At 39.1% G+C, this 17,520-nt stretch overlaps 1 protein-coding gene across 4 annotated transcripts in view; it reads left to right on the forward strand.

Annotated features, from left to right (window-relative positions):
* Window positions 1-17,520, forward strand: part of LOC115223387 (bone morphogenetic protein 7-like) — a 39,113-nt gene that overhangs the window by 11,581 nt on the left and 10,012 nt on the right. For 3 of the 4 annotated variants that reach the window (XR_005003598.1, XR_005003599.1, XR_003882805.2), the window contains exons 3-7: window positions 1,240-1,423; window positions 10,516-10,667; window positions 12,431-12,625; window positions 13,336-13,403; window positions 14,534-14,848. Coding sequence is in view for 1 of the 4 variants with exons in the window: in XM_036512664.1 (XP_036368557.1) it covers window positions 1,240-1,423; window positions 10,516-10,667; window positions 12,431-12,625; window positions 13,336-13,403; window positions 14,534-14,794 (860 nt within the window). In the remaining 3 variants the exon portion in view is untranslated. Of the gene's footprint in view, window positions 1-1,239; window positions 1,424-10,515; window positions 10,668-12,430; window positions 12,626-13,335; window positions 13,404-14,533; window positions 15,053-17,520 lie in introns of those variants that run through there. The other variant, XM_036512664.1, reaches the window with a different exon arrangement.

Raw genomic sequence — 17,520 nt, forward strand, 5'->3', positions numbered from 1 at the left:
AGCAATTCAGCCCCGAGCATCGCCGGGCAATTCTGCTAGTATATATATAAAACTGTGTGTGTATATGTGCATATATCTACATGTTGTTTGTGTGTGTGTGTTTCTGTTTTGTTTTTGTTGTGTGTGTCCCTTAAAGATGCATGCTTCTCATTACCCTGCTGTCTGTCTAAATGTGTTTTGGTGCCTTTTGATGACTCCTGCTTCTGAGGTACAGCTGAATACACACTGACCCACACATGTTTGTGTGTATAGTGTGTACATTTTGATTGATCTCTATCTTACACATTTATTATGTATATTTTTATATATATATATATTATATTTATATTCATATATATATTTATATATATATATATTTATATATTCATATATATATATATTTATATTTATATTTATATTTATATATATATATATAAAGAGAGAGAAAAAGAGAGAGATGGTTAGATATATATCACCATGGGGTTAATTAATTATACATAAAGCTATAAGTCTCTCTCTCTCTCTCTCTTTCTAAGTGTCTGTGTTTGTGGATGCTTGTATGTCTGTCTGTCAATGTGTCTGTCTGTTGCCCACAGTTCTTGGTGAACTAAACCTGTTGTCCAGTTTCCAGTTTCTAGTTGGTATCGCATTTCAGTAATATCACTAATACTCTAAAAAGAGGCATGAGCATCGCAACATCTCATCTGTCTACACCTTAGACAAATGATATGGCATTTTAGATTCTGCACATTCAACAACAAACAAGATGAGGACAAATATTCGGCGAATGTAAATAATGTACATAATTCCTCATCTCTTATATATAGAACTTTACATATTCTTTATTAAGAATAATGAATTTGTGCTCAACAAAAGTATAGAGTAACCATTAGATTAATGTGAAATTGTTTTTATTATAACTGAACATAAAAGCAGGCATGTTTGTGTTTGTGTGTGTGTTTGTATACAAGGAACCTTCTTTCTATTTGCTTCTATCAAATCTTGTGTCACAAAGCTTTGGTCAGCTTCAGGCTGTTGTGGAAGACACAGCATTTCTTCTGGCTTTTTATGTTCTCAGTTCAAATCCTGCCAAGATCAACTTCGCTTTTTTTTTTTTTCAGGGTCATTAAAATAAGTACCAGTTGAGCATTGGGGGAGGTCAATGTTATTGACTGTCCCTTGCCCCCTTTCCCCCAAAACTGCTAGCTTTGTGCCAAAATTTGAAACCATTCTTATTGTTATTATTATTATTATTTGCAGTGCACAAAATCCATTTCCTTCGCCATGAAAGGGACCGAACCTTCTTCTTTGACTTTGGAGAAGTGTCCCCACAAGAGACAGTGACAGGGGCCGAACTGAGGTTGTACAAAGCCAAGGATAGGCGTGGTCGCCATACAACTTATCATATTGAGGTGTTTACCATCCAACAGGGAGTTGATGAACAGTAAGTATTGACATCGGTTCTACACCCATCATCTTTTGAACTGGATTCATGTCACCACTTTTATATACACTCACTCGTGTGGAAGCAATCCTCTAATTTACATCAGGAGGGAAGGTCATTAAAATTTGATACCACCTCCTACAAATAGTAGTGGGTGGTGTCAAAATTTTCATAATGTGGTGTGAATAACTATGACTCCTCCAAGTAAAATTCTTCATGGTGGTATCCCAGCATGGCCACAGCCTAATGCCCAAAACAGGCAAAAGATGAAAGATGAAAGGTGAGAAAACAGAGAGATTGTGTTGCTAATTTCAGTTGCGTGTCTAGCTTCTGTGTTGCACTGTAGGTTGTACATAAGAGGGTTGTGGCTCAGCTGGTGAATCGACAATGTTTTGAGAAAAGGGGACAAGTAATTAAACCGTTTTGCAGATCCCTTCCAGCAATTAATCAGTGAACCAAGAAACAGTAATTGGTAAACTTTGGAAAATGCGATATATCACACAGTTGACGTATCGAAGAATGAGCCATCAAATGTAGAGAAAGTATATTGGTTGCAACCAGGCAAGTCACAGGTAGAAAGGTCCCAGGAAGGGACAAAATACTTGCAGAAGCGTGGGGAGAAAATGGAGGAAATAAACCCATTAGATACCTATTTCTTTATTACCCACAAGGGGCTAAACACAGAGGGGACAAACAAGGACAGACAAACGGATTAAGTCGATTACATCAACCCCAGTGTGTAACTAGTACTTAATTTATCGACCCCGAAAGGATGAAAGGCAAAGTCGACCTCGGCGGAATTTGAACTCACAACGTAATGCAGACGAAATACCGCTAAGCATTTCGCCCGGCGTGCTAACGTTTCTGCCAGCTCACCACCTTATATATAAGTGAAATCCAAATACAACAAATTCCATTAGATACCTTCACCTGTTGATGCTAGAATCATGAGAGGCTGGTGATAACTTGAAAGGTTGGGAAGATGCTAATATTGTTCATAAGCTGACAGAATTGGGCAAATTGCTAAGCAGTATTTCGTCCATTTCATCTGAGTTCAAATTCCGCTACGGTTGACTTCACCTTTCATTTTTTTATTGTCAATAAAATAGGTACCAGTTAAGTACTGGGGTTGATGTAATCAACTTACCCCCTCCTCCAGAATTGCTGGCCTTCTACCAGAATTTGAAATCTGCAAACTGGCAAAATCGTTGGCATGCTGGGCGAAAGGCTTAGAGGCATTCTGTCCGTCTTTATGTTCTGAGTTCAAATTCCACCAAGGTCAACTTTGCCCTTCATCCGTTCAGGTTTGATAAAATAAGTACCAGCTGAACACTGGGGTCAATGTAAATGATTTTAAGCCAGAAGCCATTAGCCATTGACGGGCAAGGGCTTTGCCAACATCGGTATTATTCGCTTTCTTTGGGTACTTGTCATTGAGAGGTTTTTCTTGCTATTTATCAGTAAGAATGTCTTAGCTTTTTCTGTGCTTGTTTCTAGTACATCTAATTCTGGAATTTGTTGTATTTGGATTTCACTTACATATTCCTTTGCCTGTTTTGTTACTGAGTATGATGCTTTCTTGTTTTCATGTTTTGAGACAAGTTTTAACTTCCAGTCCTCAGAATTTTTCAGGTAGGTGTCTAGGCCAATTGTAGCAATCTTCATTGTTATTGCCAGTTGTAAAAGTCCACGGCCTCCCACTTTTCTTGGCAGATAAAGTCATTATGTATTTGCCTTCTATGCATTTTTACGTTTATATATTTGTTGTGCAAGATTTTTTATGTGAAATTGTGTGTTGAAACAGATATTGTTGTATTTAGGAACGGTCATTTTGCCAGTTTAGCCAATAAAAACACACACACTATATATTTGGTGTTACTTTGCTTCAGCGTTATTCATATCACATAGAGATATATGCATGCGCAAATGAAGACACATACAATAGAAATACAAAATGGCTGACGGTTAGTAAGGAGAGACACACAAATAAGAAAGAAGAAAGCAAAGGACCACTGATGATGCGGTCACAGGAGTGTGACGAAAGAACTCTGGCCGAAATAAGATTAAGATTGATGTAAAAAATAAATAACGCTGAAGCAAAGTAACACCAAATATATAGTGCGTGTGTTTTTTTTTGGCTAAACTGGCAAAATGACCGTTCCTAAATGCAACAACTTCTATGCATTGTCAACAATTTCCGTATTATTATCATCGTCATCATCATCATCATCATCATTATTATTATTATTATTATTCAGTAGTTTTATTTTTATAGCGTGCTTTCACTTCACTACCGAGCGCAGCTCTGTGTGCCTTAGGTATGTGCTGTGATTTGTTGTGATGCTCTGATGGTTATTGTATGGAAAGTGTCTGCGTAGGATGTGTGCAGTGCCTAGTAGTGCAATTCTCTGTATGCTATATGTGTTTGTAAGTCCTGGTGTTTTTGTTATGTATTTGTCTGAATATTTTTATTATTATTATTATTATATTATTATTATTATTATTATTATTATTATTGTTATTGTTATCATTATTATTATCATTATTATTATCATTATTGTTGTATTAAGTATTTAGGGGTTTCTCTACCTGCTTCAGTCAGGGAGACCTTTGCAAGTATATTTCTCAATAAACTGAATTCAGCAATATAAGTTTCTTATTTTGGCACAAAACCAACAATTTTGAGGGGAGGGGGGTCAGCTGATTACATTGTACCCCAGTACTTGAGAGGTTCTTTATTTCCTCATTTCATCGCAAGAGAAATTTGATTACTGTTTTGGGCAGATCTAGAAGCCACAAAGAAGCTCCTTCATCGGTATTCCAGTGGTGACCATCTTACCTTAAAACAGGATGGTCATAGCTGGAAATCCTATGATCATTGATTTGCTCCACCAGTATCAACCTAGGGTTAAACAACAACAACAATAATAACATTTGATTTATTGATTCAAGACTTGTCAAAAATTTGCTCTTATTCAGCAACTTTGACAGTCACACACACACATGCATATTCAGCAGTTTTAGTTGGTTTCCTTCCTTCTCTGATATCCTCCACCATCCCCACCTCACCCCACCATCTTTACCCCCTCTAAGCCCCTTTTTGTGGATTTCATTGATTTCTATTGGAGCCATCACCACCACCATTACCATCACAACCACCACCACAACCACCACCACCATCACCACCACCACCACTACTACCACCACCATCACTACCACAACCACCACCACCATCACTACCACAACCACCACCATCACCACCATAATCACTACTACCACCACCATCACCACCACAACCACCACCATTTTCCTTAGATATGTCTGTACATACTTTTAGTTTGGTTGTTTGAAGATGTCATACATAGATTAAGACAGCTCTCTCTCTCTCTCTCTCTCTCGCTCTATCTATCTATCTATCTCACCTCTCTCCTCTTCATCATTTCCTCCTGTTATCACCTCACTTCCACACATGTCTAGGCACACTTATATAGATAAACCCCTACATAAAGACCCAACCCCAGCAAGCTACACACACACACACACACACACACACACGCATGCACACACACGCACACACAGACACACACACACACACACACACACACACACACACACGTACCCTCCCTCCCTCCCTTCTCTTCCCTCTCGTCTTCTTGCAGCACCCATCTTTTACTCTTTGATCTGTCACAATTCATTAACTAACTTCACATGATGTCAGCAATGAACATTTTCAAGCTTCTGAACTCTTCCCTGACCCCGACCACGACCTACTTTGGGTTTTTTTTCTTTTTCTTTTTGGTTTTGTTTTTACTCTTGATTTTATCCCCCCCCCTTTTTTTTTTCTTTTTTGCTTGGCATTTTTAGGCTTCCTTTTTTTTTTCTGATTTAGTAATTTCTTCACCACACTTCACTTTGGGCAAATGTCTTCTATTATAGATTCAGGCCAACCAAAAGCCTTGTGAGTGTATTTACTGGGATGGAAATTGAAGAAGCCTGCCATCATCATCATCATTATCATCATCATCAATAAGCGTCCGTTGTCCATGCTGGCATGGGTTGGACGATTTGACCAGGGCTTGTAAACTGAAGGGGCTGCACCAGACTCCAGTCTGATTTGGCATGGTTTCCACAGCTGGAAACCCTTCCCAATACCAACCACTCCAAGAGCGTAATGGGTACTTTTACATGCCAGTCGCATAACACCAGTGTCTGCCACAACTACAATTTCATTTGGCTTGATGTTGGTGTGTTTACATTTTCAAGTTTCACTTGAAATGGAAAGTGTAGGTGGAGAAGGAGATGCTGTCCTGGAAGGAATTTTGTGTAAGGTGGGTGAGAAAGTTGTGAAAATGTTAAGAGTGGATGGTGCCACTCTAAATGTAAACCTGTGAGTCAGAGGAAAGGAATTCAAGAGGGCACCTGCCCTTAGTGTTCAGGAAAATCTTGGACAATGGGGATTCCTCAATTATCCTTAAAGGTCTTCCTGTATCAAAAGGACCAGATCACTATCATCCCCTTTTCTCCTTTTTTTTTCTTTTTACTGCTGTATACTATGTATACTTACTTTCTTTGTTTTATTGTATACCATGTATAGATCCTTTCTTTTTTTTTTTTCCTTAATCATTTCATTATATATAAACCCCCGCATTTTACATGTGTCATTATATTGTCCCCTTCATCCTTCGCAAATAAAAGAAATTATGATTATTCTCATTATTATTATTTTAATTAATATTTTATTACGCAGTTTTGAATTTATTAATTAGGACCATTTCCTTCCTAATATTGCTGGGATTAAGAACGGTCTCCACAACATGCAAGTTTTCGTTTCTTCTTGTGTCTAAAAATATCTCTGCCTTCCTCGCAGCACCACAAACAAATCCTTTCCAATTATTTATGACTTCAAAGTTTTAAAATACTTTTTCACATATGCTAATGTGATTAAAATTTGTAATATTTCTCTCTAATTTTGGCACAAAACCAGCAATTTTTAGGGGAGGGGTAACTCAAATACATCGACGCCCCCCACCCTCTAACGCTTGACTTGTACTTATTTTATCAAGCCTTAGCAAAATTTGAACACTGAACATAAAAAGACAAAAGAAGCATTCTATCCAATGCTCTAACAATTCTGCTAGCTCACTGCCTTAAAATTTTTAATATTGGTTTCAGATTCTGAGTTCAAATTCCACTGAGGTTGACTTTGCCTTTCGTCCTTTCAGAGTCAATTAATAATAATAATAATAATAATAATAATAATAATAATATAATAATAATAATATAATAATAATAATAATAACAACAATAACAATAATAATAATAATAACAACAATAACAATAATAATAATAATAATAATAATAATAACAATAATATAATAATAATAATAACAATAATGATAATAATGATGATAATAATAATAATAATAATAAAAACACCAGGACTTACAAACACATATATCATACAGAAAATTGCACTACTAGGCACTGCACACATCCTACGCAGAGCACTTTCCATACAATAACCATCAGAGCATCACAACAAATCACAGCACATACCCAAGGCACACAGAGCTGCGCTCGGTAGTGAAGTGAAAGCACACTATAAAAATAAAACTACGGAATAATAATAATAATGATGATGGTGACAAGCTGGCAGAATTGTTAGCACACTGAGAAAAATGCTTAGTGGCATTCCGCCCATCTTTTTGTTCTGAGTTCAAATTTGGCTGTGGTCGACTTTGCTGTTCATCCTTTCAGGGTCGATAAAATATGTACCTGTTAAGCTCTGAGGTCAATGTAATTGACTCATCCCCTCCCCTAAAATTGCTGGCCTGGTGCCAATATTTGAAACCAATGATGATGATGATAATAATAATAATAATAATAATAATGGCTTTATTTATTTGGCACCAGGGTGGAGGGTGAGGGGGACAATACAATGTAAGATATTCAGCAACAGTACTTTGGAGTAAAGATTGTTTGCCAGCATAACATGGCAGTCCTGGTTTAGGACGAATGTTGCTGTAATTTAGTTCCAGGAGACATCGTCACCGGCTGGCTATATGACACGATCTGTGTCCTTATCTTAGGCGGCGAGCTGGCAGAAACGTTAGCACGCCGGGCGAAATGCATAGCTGTATTTCGTCTGTCGTTACATTCTGAGTTCAAATTCCGCCAAGGTCGACTTTGCCTTTCATCCTTTCGGGGTCGATGTAATTGACTTAATCCCTTTGTCTATCCTTGTTTGTCCCCTCTATGTCTAGCCCCTTGTGGGCAATAAAGAAATAGATCTGTGTCTTTATCTGTTCAAAAATATAAGGACACAGATCGTGTCGTATAGCCAGCTGGAGACGATGTCTCCTGGGGCTAAATTACAGCAACATTCCTCCTAAACCAGGACTGCCATGTTATGTTGGCAAACAATCTTTACTCCAAAGTGCGGGGGTTAACATATAATGAAATGATAAAATAAATAAATAAAATAAATAAATAAGCAAAACAAAAAAGAGTAAGTATACCCAGTACACAATGAAAAGGAAGGGAAATATACCTGTTATACAAAGGTTAACAAAAAAAAGCGGGGCAATAATAGAGATGTAGTTCTCCTGATACAGGATGACTCCTAGGGATAATCAAGGAACCCCACTGTCGATGATCTCCCTGAACACCAAAGGTAATAATAATAATGTTATTTTATCAAACATCCTCAAATTCTTAATTATTTTCTAACAGGCGCAGGAGTGGCTGTGTGGTAAGTAGCTTGCTAACCAACCACATGGTTCCGGGTTCAGTCCCACTGCGTGGCATCTTGGGCAAGTGTCTTCTGCTATAGCCTCGGGCCGACCAAAGCCTTGTGAGTGGATTTGGTAGACAGAAACTGAAAGAAGCCTGTCGTATATATATATACGGGTGGCACGTAAAAAGTACCCACTACACTCACGGAGTGGTTGGCGTTAGGAAGGGCATCCAGCCGTAGAAACACTGCCAGATCTGACTGGGCCTGATGAAGCCTTCCGGCTTCACAGACCCCAGTTGAACCGTCCAACCCATGCTAGCATGGAAAACGGATGCTAAACGATGATGATGATGATGATGATATATGTATGTGTGTGTATATGTTTGTCTGTGTTTGTCCCTCTAGCATTGCTTGACAACTGATGCTGGTGTGTTTACGTCCCCGTCACTTAGCGGTTCGGCAAAAGAGACCGATAGAATAAGTACTGGGCTTACAAAAAGAATAAGTCCTGGGGTCGATTTGCTCGACTAAAGGCGGTGCTTCAGCATGGCCGCAGTCAAATGACTGAAACCAGTAACTAAAATGTATAAAAAGTAAATTAGAAATATGGCTTTGGAAGACAGACAGCTGCCACCCATCCTCTGTCCCCCCCTCGCTCTTCTTTTCTCATTTTCCACTAAGTCTTGTGGAATGGTGTGTCTTGGGAAGTTTGGTACATTCCAGAAGTAACCTGGATATTGTTTTTATAAGTGAGTGTAGACAGTGGTGTTGGCGACAGCGCTTCATGCTGTTGTAGTTCCATCTGTAAAAGTATGTCTATGTTAATTAATAAGACATGTCTGAAATTATAATTGGAAAACATAAAGTGTGTGTGTGTGTGTGTAGCTTTGTGTATCTGTGTGGGTGTGTAGTTTTGTTTATCTGTGTAGATGTGTGTGTGTATGTAGCTTTGTGTATCTGTGTGAGTGTGTGTGTGTGTAGCTTTGTGTATCTGTGTGAGTATGTAGTTTTGTTTGTATGTGTGTAGGGGTGTATGTATGTGTGTATAGCCTTTTTTATCTGTGTGGATGTGTAGGGGTGTATGTATGTGTGTGTATAGCTTTGTGTATCTGTGTGGGTGTGTAGTTTTGTTTGTATGTGTGTAGGGGTGTATGTATGTGTATATAGCTTTGTGTATCTGTGTGGGTGTGTAGTTTTGTTTATCTGTGTAGATGTGTGTGTGTGTTTATATGTAGCTTTGTGTATCTGTGTGAGTGAGTGTGTGTACCTTTGTGTATCTGTGTATGTAGTTTTGTTTGTATGTGTGTATAGCTTTGTGTATCTGTGTGGGTGTGTAGTTTTGTTTATCTGTGTCGGGGTGGCTGGCTACATATATTTATGTTTGTGTGTAACTGTGTGAAAGAGAGAGGCTGATGTAGTTTCTATATCATGGCCTGTGGCTCCTGTGATTCCTTAGAAGACAAGGAATGGGATGGGTGCAGTGGAGCCTTATCATCTAAAGGAAGGGTAGTATTAGTGTATGTATGTGGCTGTGTGTATTTGGGATAATGTGGTAGGTCTGTATGATAGCAGTGTATGAGTGTATATGTTGGTTCTCCTTTAACCCTTTCTTTACCATATTTATTTTGAGATGCTCTGAGTTTCAGTTAATTTTAAAGAAGCTTGTTGTATATATATGTATATGCTTATGCTAGTTCCCTTATGAAATTATTGTATACAGTGCTCAGGTGCACCACAACTTGTCAGAAAGTGCGTATAAAGCATATGCAGTAATGTACAAATGTCTGGAAAGCAAACAGTGTATGAGTCAGATACATGCCTCTGTGTGTATGGAGGGGAGAAAATCAGGTGTAGTGTTGGCGAATCTCAGAAAGCATGGAAGTTTTGAAGGATGCAGTGCTCCGACAACTAACAACTGATGCCGGCAGTTTGTTCCATGCTTCAGCAACTCTTAGCGTGAAAAAATGTTTCCTAAAGTCATGGGAGCTGTGCTGTTTTCTGACTTTGTAAATATGTCCACGGGTGTTAGATGGGTGGAGTTCAAAAAGGTGCTCAGAGTTATTGTTTGTAAGATGGTTGATAATTTTATGGGTGTCTGCCAAGTTAGCTGCCAGATGTCGGAGTTTCAATGTGTCCATGCCCAGGGAAGTAAGGCGTTCAGAATATGGCAAATGCCTGATGGAGGGTATTCTTTTGGTTGCATGTCGCTGAACGGCTTCCAGACGATTGATATCCTTATGTTACTAATACTGTTCATTAGAAGAAAGGCATGAACATCACAGCATCTCATTTGTTCTTCCTTTAAAACGTTGCTTCCAACCATTTGTGTTTAGTAAAGAATTTTATTTTGTTTCAGAGACAAGACTTTGGTTCCTGAAACCAATCATTTGGTGTCTTCTGACTTTGAAGGCTGGATCTTAATGAATGTTACCAATGCTGCAGACTCTTGGACCATCATGCCAGCTTCCAATATGGGTCTTTTTCTCAGAATCACTGACATGAGCACAGGTGGGATTTTCATAAATTTTTTGTGGGGGGGGGTCTTTTATTTACCCTTACTCTCTTTTACTTGTTTCAGTCATTTGACTGCGACCATGCTGGAGCACCGCCTTTAATCGAGCAACTCAACCCCGGGACTTATTCTTTTTGTAAGCCCAGTAATTATTCTATCGGTCTCTTTTGCCAAACCGCTAAGTAACGGGGACATAAACACACCAGCATCAGTTGTTAAGCAATGCTAGGGGGACAAACACAGACACACAAACACACACACATACATATATATATATATATACATACATACGACGGGCTTCTTTTCAGTTTCCGTCTACCAAATCCACTCACAAGTCTTTGGTCGGCCCGAGGCTATAGTAGAAGACACTTACCCAAGGTGCCACGCAGTGGGACTGAACCCAGAACCATGTGGTTGGTAAACAAGCTACTTACCACACAGCCACTCCTGTGCCTATTTGTTCATCTTTTTATTTTTTATGTTTCAATCTTTCAACTGCTGCTCAGGTGGGGGCACCACCTTTGAAGGGTTTCAGCCAAAAAATCAACCCCAACACTTATGATTTTTTAAGCCTGGTACTTACTCTATCATTCTCTTTTTGTTGAACCACCAAGTCACAGGGTCATAAACAAATTAACACCAATTGTCAAGTGATGGGTGAGTGGGATACAAACAAATACACACACACACAGTGGGCTTCTTTCATCTACCAAATCCATTCGCAAGGCTTTGGTTGGCTCAGGACTATAGTAGAAAACACTTGCCCAAGGTACCATGCTGTGGGACTGAACCTGGAAACTTGTGTTTGAGAAGCAAATTTCTTGCCACACAGCCACTTCTAAATTTAGAGGCAGTTAATGCTTTCTTTTATTTTGAAAATCTATCTGCATAGACAGAGAGTGAGAGAGAAACCGAGGTAGACATGTGCATGGAGGGGGAGACACACACACACACACACGACACTCACCCACACAACACTCACACACACACACCCGACACACACACACACACACACACGTGCGCAGCTTTTTCATTTGTCCATAAAAGCGAATGATCAAGCTTATATATGATCTCTCAACTTGCTTGAAATAGTAACCAAATTTCCCTCAGATAACACCTTCCTATCTTACAAAAGAAAAAAAGATACATTGGATAACACTGTACTAAATACAAAATATCAGAGAAAAAGACAGAATGGTCATGAGTGAATCAAAGGTAAACTTTATTTAATTGTTTCTGTTTTCAATTTCTAAACATGTGTGGGAGTTTGTTAAAAATAATTGTACACTCCTTTATATTTCTAAATTGTTCGTTTAAATCTTTATCTTTTCTTGTTTCAAATATAATTTTCCCAGAGCTTATATTGAATGTGTTGGCATTCAGATTTCTCTGTCAAATCTAATGCTTATTTATTCTCATCATTTTGTATTAATCCTGCATTATCTCATAGCTTCGAAATTCCTATGATGTGATTGTTTATCTTTAGAATGACATTGTAGAGTAGGTGTGAGAGACCAGATCTGGTTGGGATGGATGTAAAACAGACAGAATATTTAGGCCAGCCATGACCAGTTTAAATGCTAAAGTGTTGAGCTTTAAAAGTCCTTAACTGCAGTTAAGGACTTTAAAAGTCCTTAACTGCAGTTAAGGACTTTAAAAGTCCTTAACTTTTTCTCTTACCCTTTATTTCTCCTTTTGATTTACTGTTCCATTTATTGACCCATATTTACTTTCTTCTCTTTTCTTTCCATTGTTGTAGGTCAAGAATTAAGACCCAACCATATCGGTATTGTAGGACATAGAGGAGACCCCGATAAGCAGGCGTTTTTGGTCTGCTTTTTCAAGATGAGTCGACAGCTTCATGTACGACGAACACGTTCTGCACGGCGGCAAATGGATACTCGTACAGCAGTTTCACGTCGCGATGATTCTCAATCAACATGGAGACGGACACGTTAGTTATTTATTTTCTTTTGCTGTTCTGCTTTGCGGTTACAATCATGTCACAAAAGTCAGGTGGCGGCCCAATGATAACATGTACTACAGTGGAACTAAAAATATTCTGCAGTCACTAATAATCATTATGTACCAAAGGTTTCATTCAAAGATTGATTGCAATATGTAATAATGTTAATAATAATAATAATAATAATAATGATAATGATGATGATGATGATGACAATAATAATAAGGCGAGCTGGCAGAAACGTTTACACACCGGGCGAAATGCTAAGCAGTATTTCATCTGTCTTTACATTCTGAGTTCAAATTTCACCAAGGTCGAATTTGCCTTTCATCCTTTCAGGGTCGATAAATTAAGTACCAGTTGCATACTGGAGTCAATCTAATCAACTGGCCCCCTTCCCGAAAATTTCAGGCCTTGTGCCTAGAGTAAACGAAAGCAGCGAACTGGCAGAAATGTTAATTACGCTGGGTGAAATGCTTAGCAGTATTTCGTCTGTCTTTATGTTCTGAGTTCAAATTCCACCGAGGTCGACTTTACCTTTCATTCTTTCGGGGTTGATAAATTAAGTACCAGTTGCATACCAGGGTCAATGTAATCGACTGACCCCCACTTGCCAAAAATTTCAGGCCTTGTACTTAGAGTAGAAAAGAATATTGATGTTTTGTTCTACATGCTTCACTCTCTCTGTTCTCTTCTAGGACGTTATGTACGACCAGTCTGCCAAAGAAACACAATGTATGTTGACTTTGAAGCTTTAGGTTGGCAGGTAAGTCTTTTGTTTCTCTCTGCATTTTGGGTCTGTGTAGGGAAGGAACAATGTCCCTCACCATTTTCGTTTCTCTTGTTTCTGTCACGTCTCCTCCTTGCCTGAATTAGTGGGAGAGATACTTTAGGTAATGTTGTAAATTAGGAATGTTTCAGTTCAGGTAAGATATATGTTTTTCTACTCTAGGCACAAGGCCCAAAATTTTGGGGGAGGGGGCCAGTTGATTAGATTTATCCCAATACGCCACTGGTACTTAATTTATCAACCCCAAAAAGATGAAAGGCAAAGTCAACCTCAGCAGAATTTGAACTCAGAACGTAAAGACAGATGAAATATTGCTAAGCATTTTGCCTGGCATGTTAACATTTCTGCCAGCTCACCCGCTTTACATTGACAAGACTCTAAGCAGAAGGCCCAAAATTTTGGGGGAGGGGCCCAGTTGATTAGATCAACCCTATTATGCAACTGGTACTTAATTTATCGACCCCAAAAGGATGAAAGGCAAAGTCAACCTCGACAGAATTTAACTCAGAACATAAAAACAGACGAAATACCGCGAAGCATTTCGCCCGGCATGTTAACATTTCTGCCAGCTTGCCACATTTCATATAAGATATACTGTGTAAGTCCTTGTCTGGTTAAGAATTTTGCTTTGGAACCATGTGGTTTAGGGGTTCAGTCCTACCATATGGATGCTGTCAAGTTGGCATCCTGAACCGTAACCATGGGTTGAGCAATATTTTGTGAGTGAAATTGGTCGACAGAAACTAAACGAGTCCATCATATGTACATGCACGTATCTGTGTGTGTGTGTGCATGTCTGTATGTGTATGTATCTGTGTTTGTACATGTATGCATCTGCATGTATATGTGTACATATCTGTATGCATGTGTATCTATGTATCTGTGTGCGTGTGTGTTTGTGTGTGTGTTTGCATCTATGCATGTCTGTATTTGTGTGTGTATATGTGGCTGTGTGCATCTATGTAGCTATGTGTGTATCTGAGTGTACACGAATCTGTGTGTGTCACAAATTTATAACCCCTTTCCTATGTAAGTAATCAATTAAAAGACGTAATTATTTCTTCATTTGCTTTTTTCTTTATTTTCTCCTTTTTTTTCCCCCGCAGAGTTGGATCATTGCACCTGAGGGTTACTCTGCATTCTACTGCGACGGCGACTGCATATTTCCTCTCGGTCTGAACATGAACGCCACAAATCATGCCATTGTACAACTTCTGCTTCATACAGTGAAATCTCAGACAATGCCTAAGCCCTGCTGTTCCCCTACCAAACTGAGTGCCATCTCTGTGCTCTACTTTGATGATAATTCCAATGTCATTCTCAAGAAATATCGAAGTATGAAGGTGAAGGCTTGTGGCTGTCACTAGTGTTCACCTCATACCTCTACGTCTTGTAAGACTGTATTGCACACACACACACACATTCATTGGACTCCTGCTAGCCGAAAGACATTGATGCATGTGTGCATGGGACGGCTGAGTGCACTTGCAATGCCACTGTCCTGTTTTTTATTTTTCTTTTGCGTTTTCAATTTGGGTGTGCAACAAATGTTGCACATTTGCAGGTATCAGGATTTAGTATTTTTTTATGTACAGTCTCTATGGACATATGATGAATGAACGTGTATGGCTGTGTGTGTGAGTATGGCTCTGTGTGTGAGTGTGTGTATGCTTGTATATATCTGTATACCTCTTTCAATTCATGTTACAGTTGGTGAGGTCCTCAAGAATACTGCTGAAAACAGTAAAATGCAAAAAAATAAACTATACACATGCCTATACTCATAGGCGCAGGAGTGGCTATGTGGTAAGTAGCTTGCTTATGAACCACATGGTTCCGGGTTCAGTCCCACTGCGTAGCACCTTGGGCAAGTGTCTTCTACTATACCCTCGGGCCAACCAAAGCCTTGTGAGTGGATTTGGTAGACAGAAATTGAAAGAAGCCAGTCGTATGTATATATATATATATATATATATGTATGTGTGTGTATGTTTGTGTATTTGTGTTTGTACCCCCAACATTGCTTGACAACCGATGCTGGTGTGTTTACATCCCCGTAACTTAATGGTTCGGCAAAAGAGACCGATAGAATAAGTACTAGGCTTACAAAGAATAAGTCCTGGGGTCGATTTGCTCGACTAGAGGCGATGCTCCAGCATGGCCACAATCAAATGACTGAAACAAGTAGAAGAGATACCACACACTCACACTACACATATACACTCTCACACCTTCATACACACATGTATATACATACCATATGGACTTACATTTTCTGGTCACAAAAACAGGGTTTAACTGCTGTAAAGAACATCAAGAACAAAAACAAGTCTGCCTCAAAATAAGAAAAACAAACCTTTTTTATTTGTAAATAATTAAATAATTAATTACCTTCCCTGCCACTTCACCACCTCAACCTCTTTGTTTTTATTTCTGTATCATCTTAATTGTTTAATTGCTAAAAACTTTGTAATATTAAAGTCTTTAACAAACAGAAGACCTTAGACATGAGGGACAGATATGGCTAATTAAATCAGCCTCCAATATTCAAGTATTAGCTAAAGATAACCCCATACACAATAGACGAACTTTTGATCACCTGGTCTTTCAAACAGGTTGTGGAAATTTTAGGAACACTACAAAATGTGGCTATGTAGTAGGAATACAGTTCTATATCTAAGAGATGAGGAATTATGTACATCATCATCGTTTAACTGTTTTCCATGCTAGCATGGGTTGGACTGTTTGACCGGGGTCTGGGAAGCCAGGGGGCTGCACCAGGCTCCAGTCTGATCTGGCAGTGTTTCTACCGCTGGATGCCCTACCTAACACCAACCACTCCATGAGTGTAGTGGGTGCTTTTTACGTGCCACCGGCAGTCCTCATCTTGTTTGTTGTTAACACAACGTTTTGGCTGATATACCCTCCAGCTTTTGTCAGGTGTCTTGGGGAAATTTCAAACCTGGGTTCTCGTTCCTAAGGTATTTTTCCATGTTATTTTTATTATTATTCAATTCACTGCTTGGAATTGAACTCTGAAGCTTGGGGTTAGCAGCCCGCGCTCTTAACATGGGCATATGGCATAGTGGTTAAGAGCACGGGCTACTAACCCCAAGATTCCGAATTCGATTCCAAGCAGCAACCTGAATAATAATAATAATAATATATTTCTTTATTGCCCACAAGGGGCTAAACAGAGAGGGGACAAACAAGGACAGACAAAGGGATTAAGTTGATTACATCGACCCCAGTGCGAAACTGGTACTTTATTTATCGACCTCAAAAGGATGAAGGGCAAAGTCAACCTTGGCGGAATTTGAACTGAATAATAATAATAATAGTAACATAGAAAAATACCTTAGGAATGAGAACCCAGGTTTGAAATTTCCCCAAGACACTTGGTGAAGGCTGGAGATGAGGACAAATATCCGTCAAATGTAAATAATATAAATAATGTGTAGTAGGAAGTTTGCTTCCCAACCACAAGGTATACATATATCATCATCGTTATCATCTAATGTCTGCTTTCCATGCTGGCATGAGTTGGATGGTTTGACTGAAAACTGGTAAGCTGGGAACTGCACCAGGTTCCAATCTGATTTGGCACGGTTTCGTCTGCTGGATGCCCCTTTTCTACAGCTAGGAAGGGCATCCAGCTGTAGAAACCACGCCAAATCACATTGGAACCTGGTGATCTGTGCATGCATGTCTTTGTGTCTGTCCCCCACCACCACCTCTACCTATTTCTTTATTACCCACAAGGGGCTAAACAAGGACAGACAAACGGATTAAGTCAATTACATCAACCCCAGAAAGGATGAAAGGCAAAGTTGACCTCGGCAGAATTTGAACTCAGAACGTAACAGCAGATGAAATACCGCTAAGCATTTCGCCCGGCGAGCTAACGATTCTACCAGCCCACCACCACCTCTACCGCTTGACAACCGTTGTTGGTGTGTTTATGTCCCCTTAACTTAGTGGTTCAGCAAAAGATTTCAATAGAATAAGTACCAGGCTTTAAAAAATATAAGTCAGGGGGTCAATTTGTTTGACCAATACCCTTCAAGGCGGTGCCCCAGCATGGCCACTGCCT

This window comes from Octopus sinensis, linkage group LG23 (genome assembly GCF_006345805.1).
Source record: "Octopus sinensis linkage group LG23, ASM634580v1, whole genome shotgun sequence".
NCBI classification, from domain to species: Eukaryota; Metazoa; Mollusca; class Cephalopoda; order Octopoda; family Octopodidae; genus Octopus; species Octopus sinensis.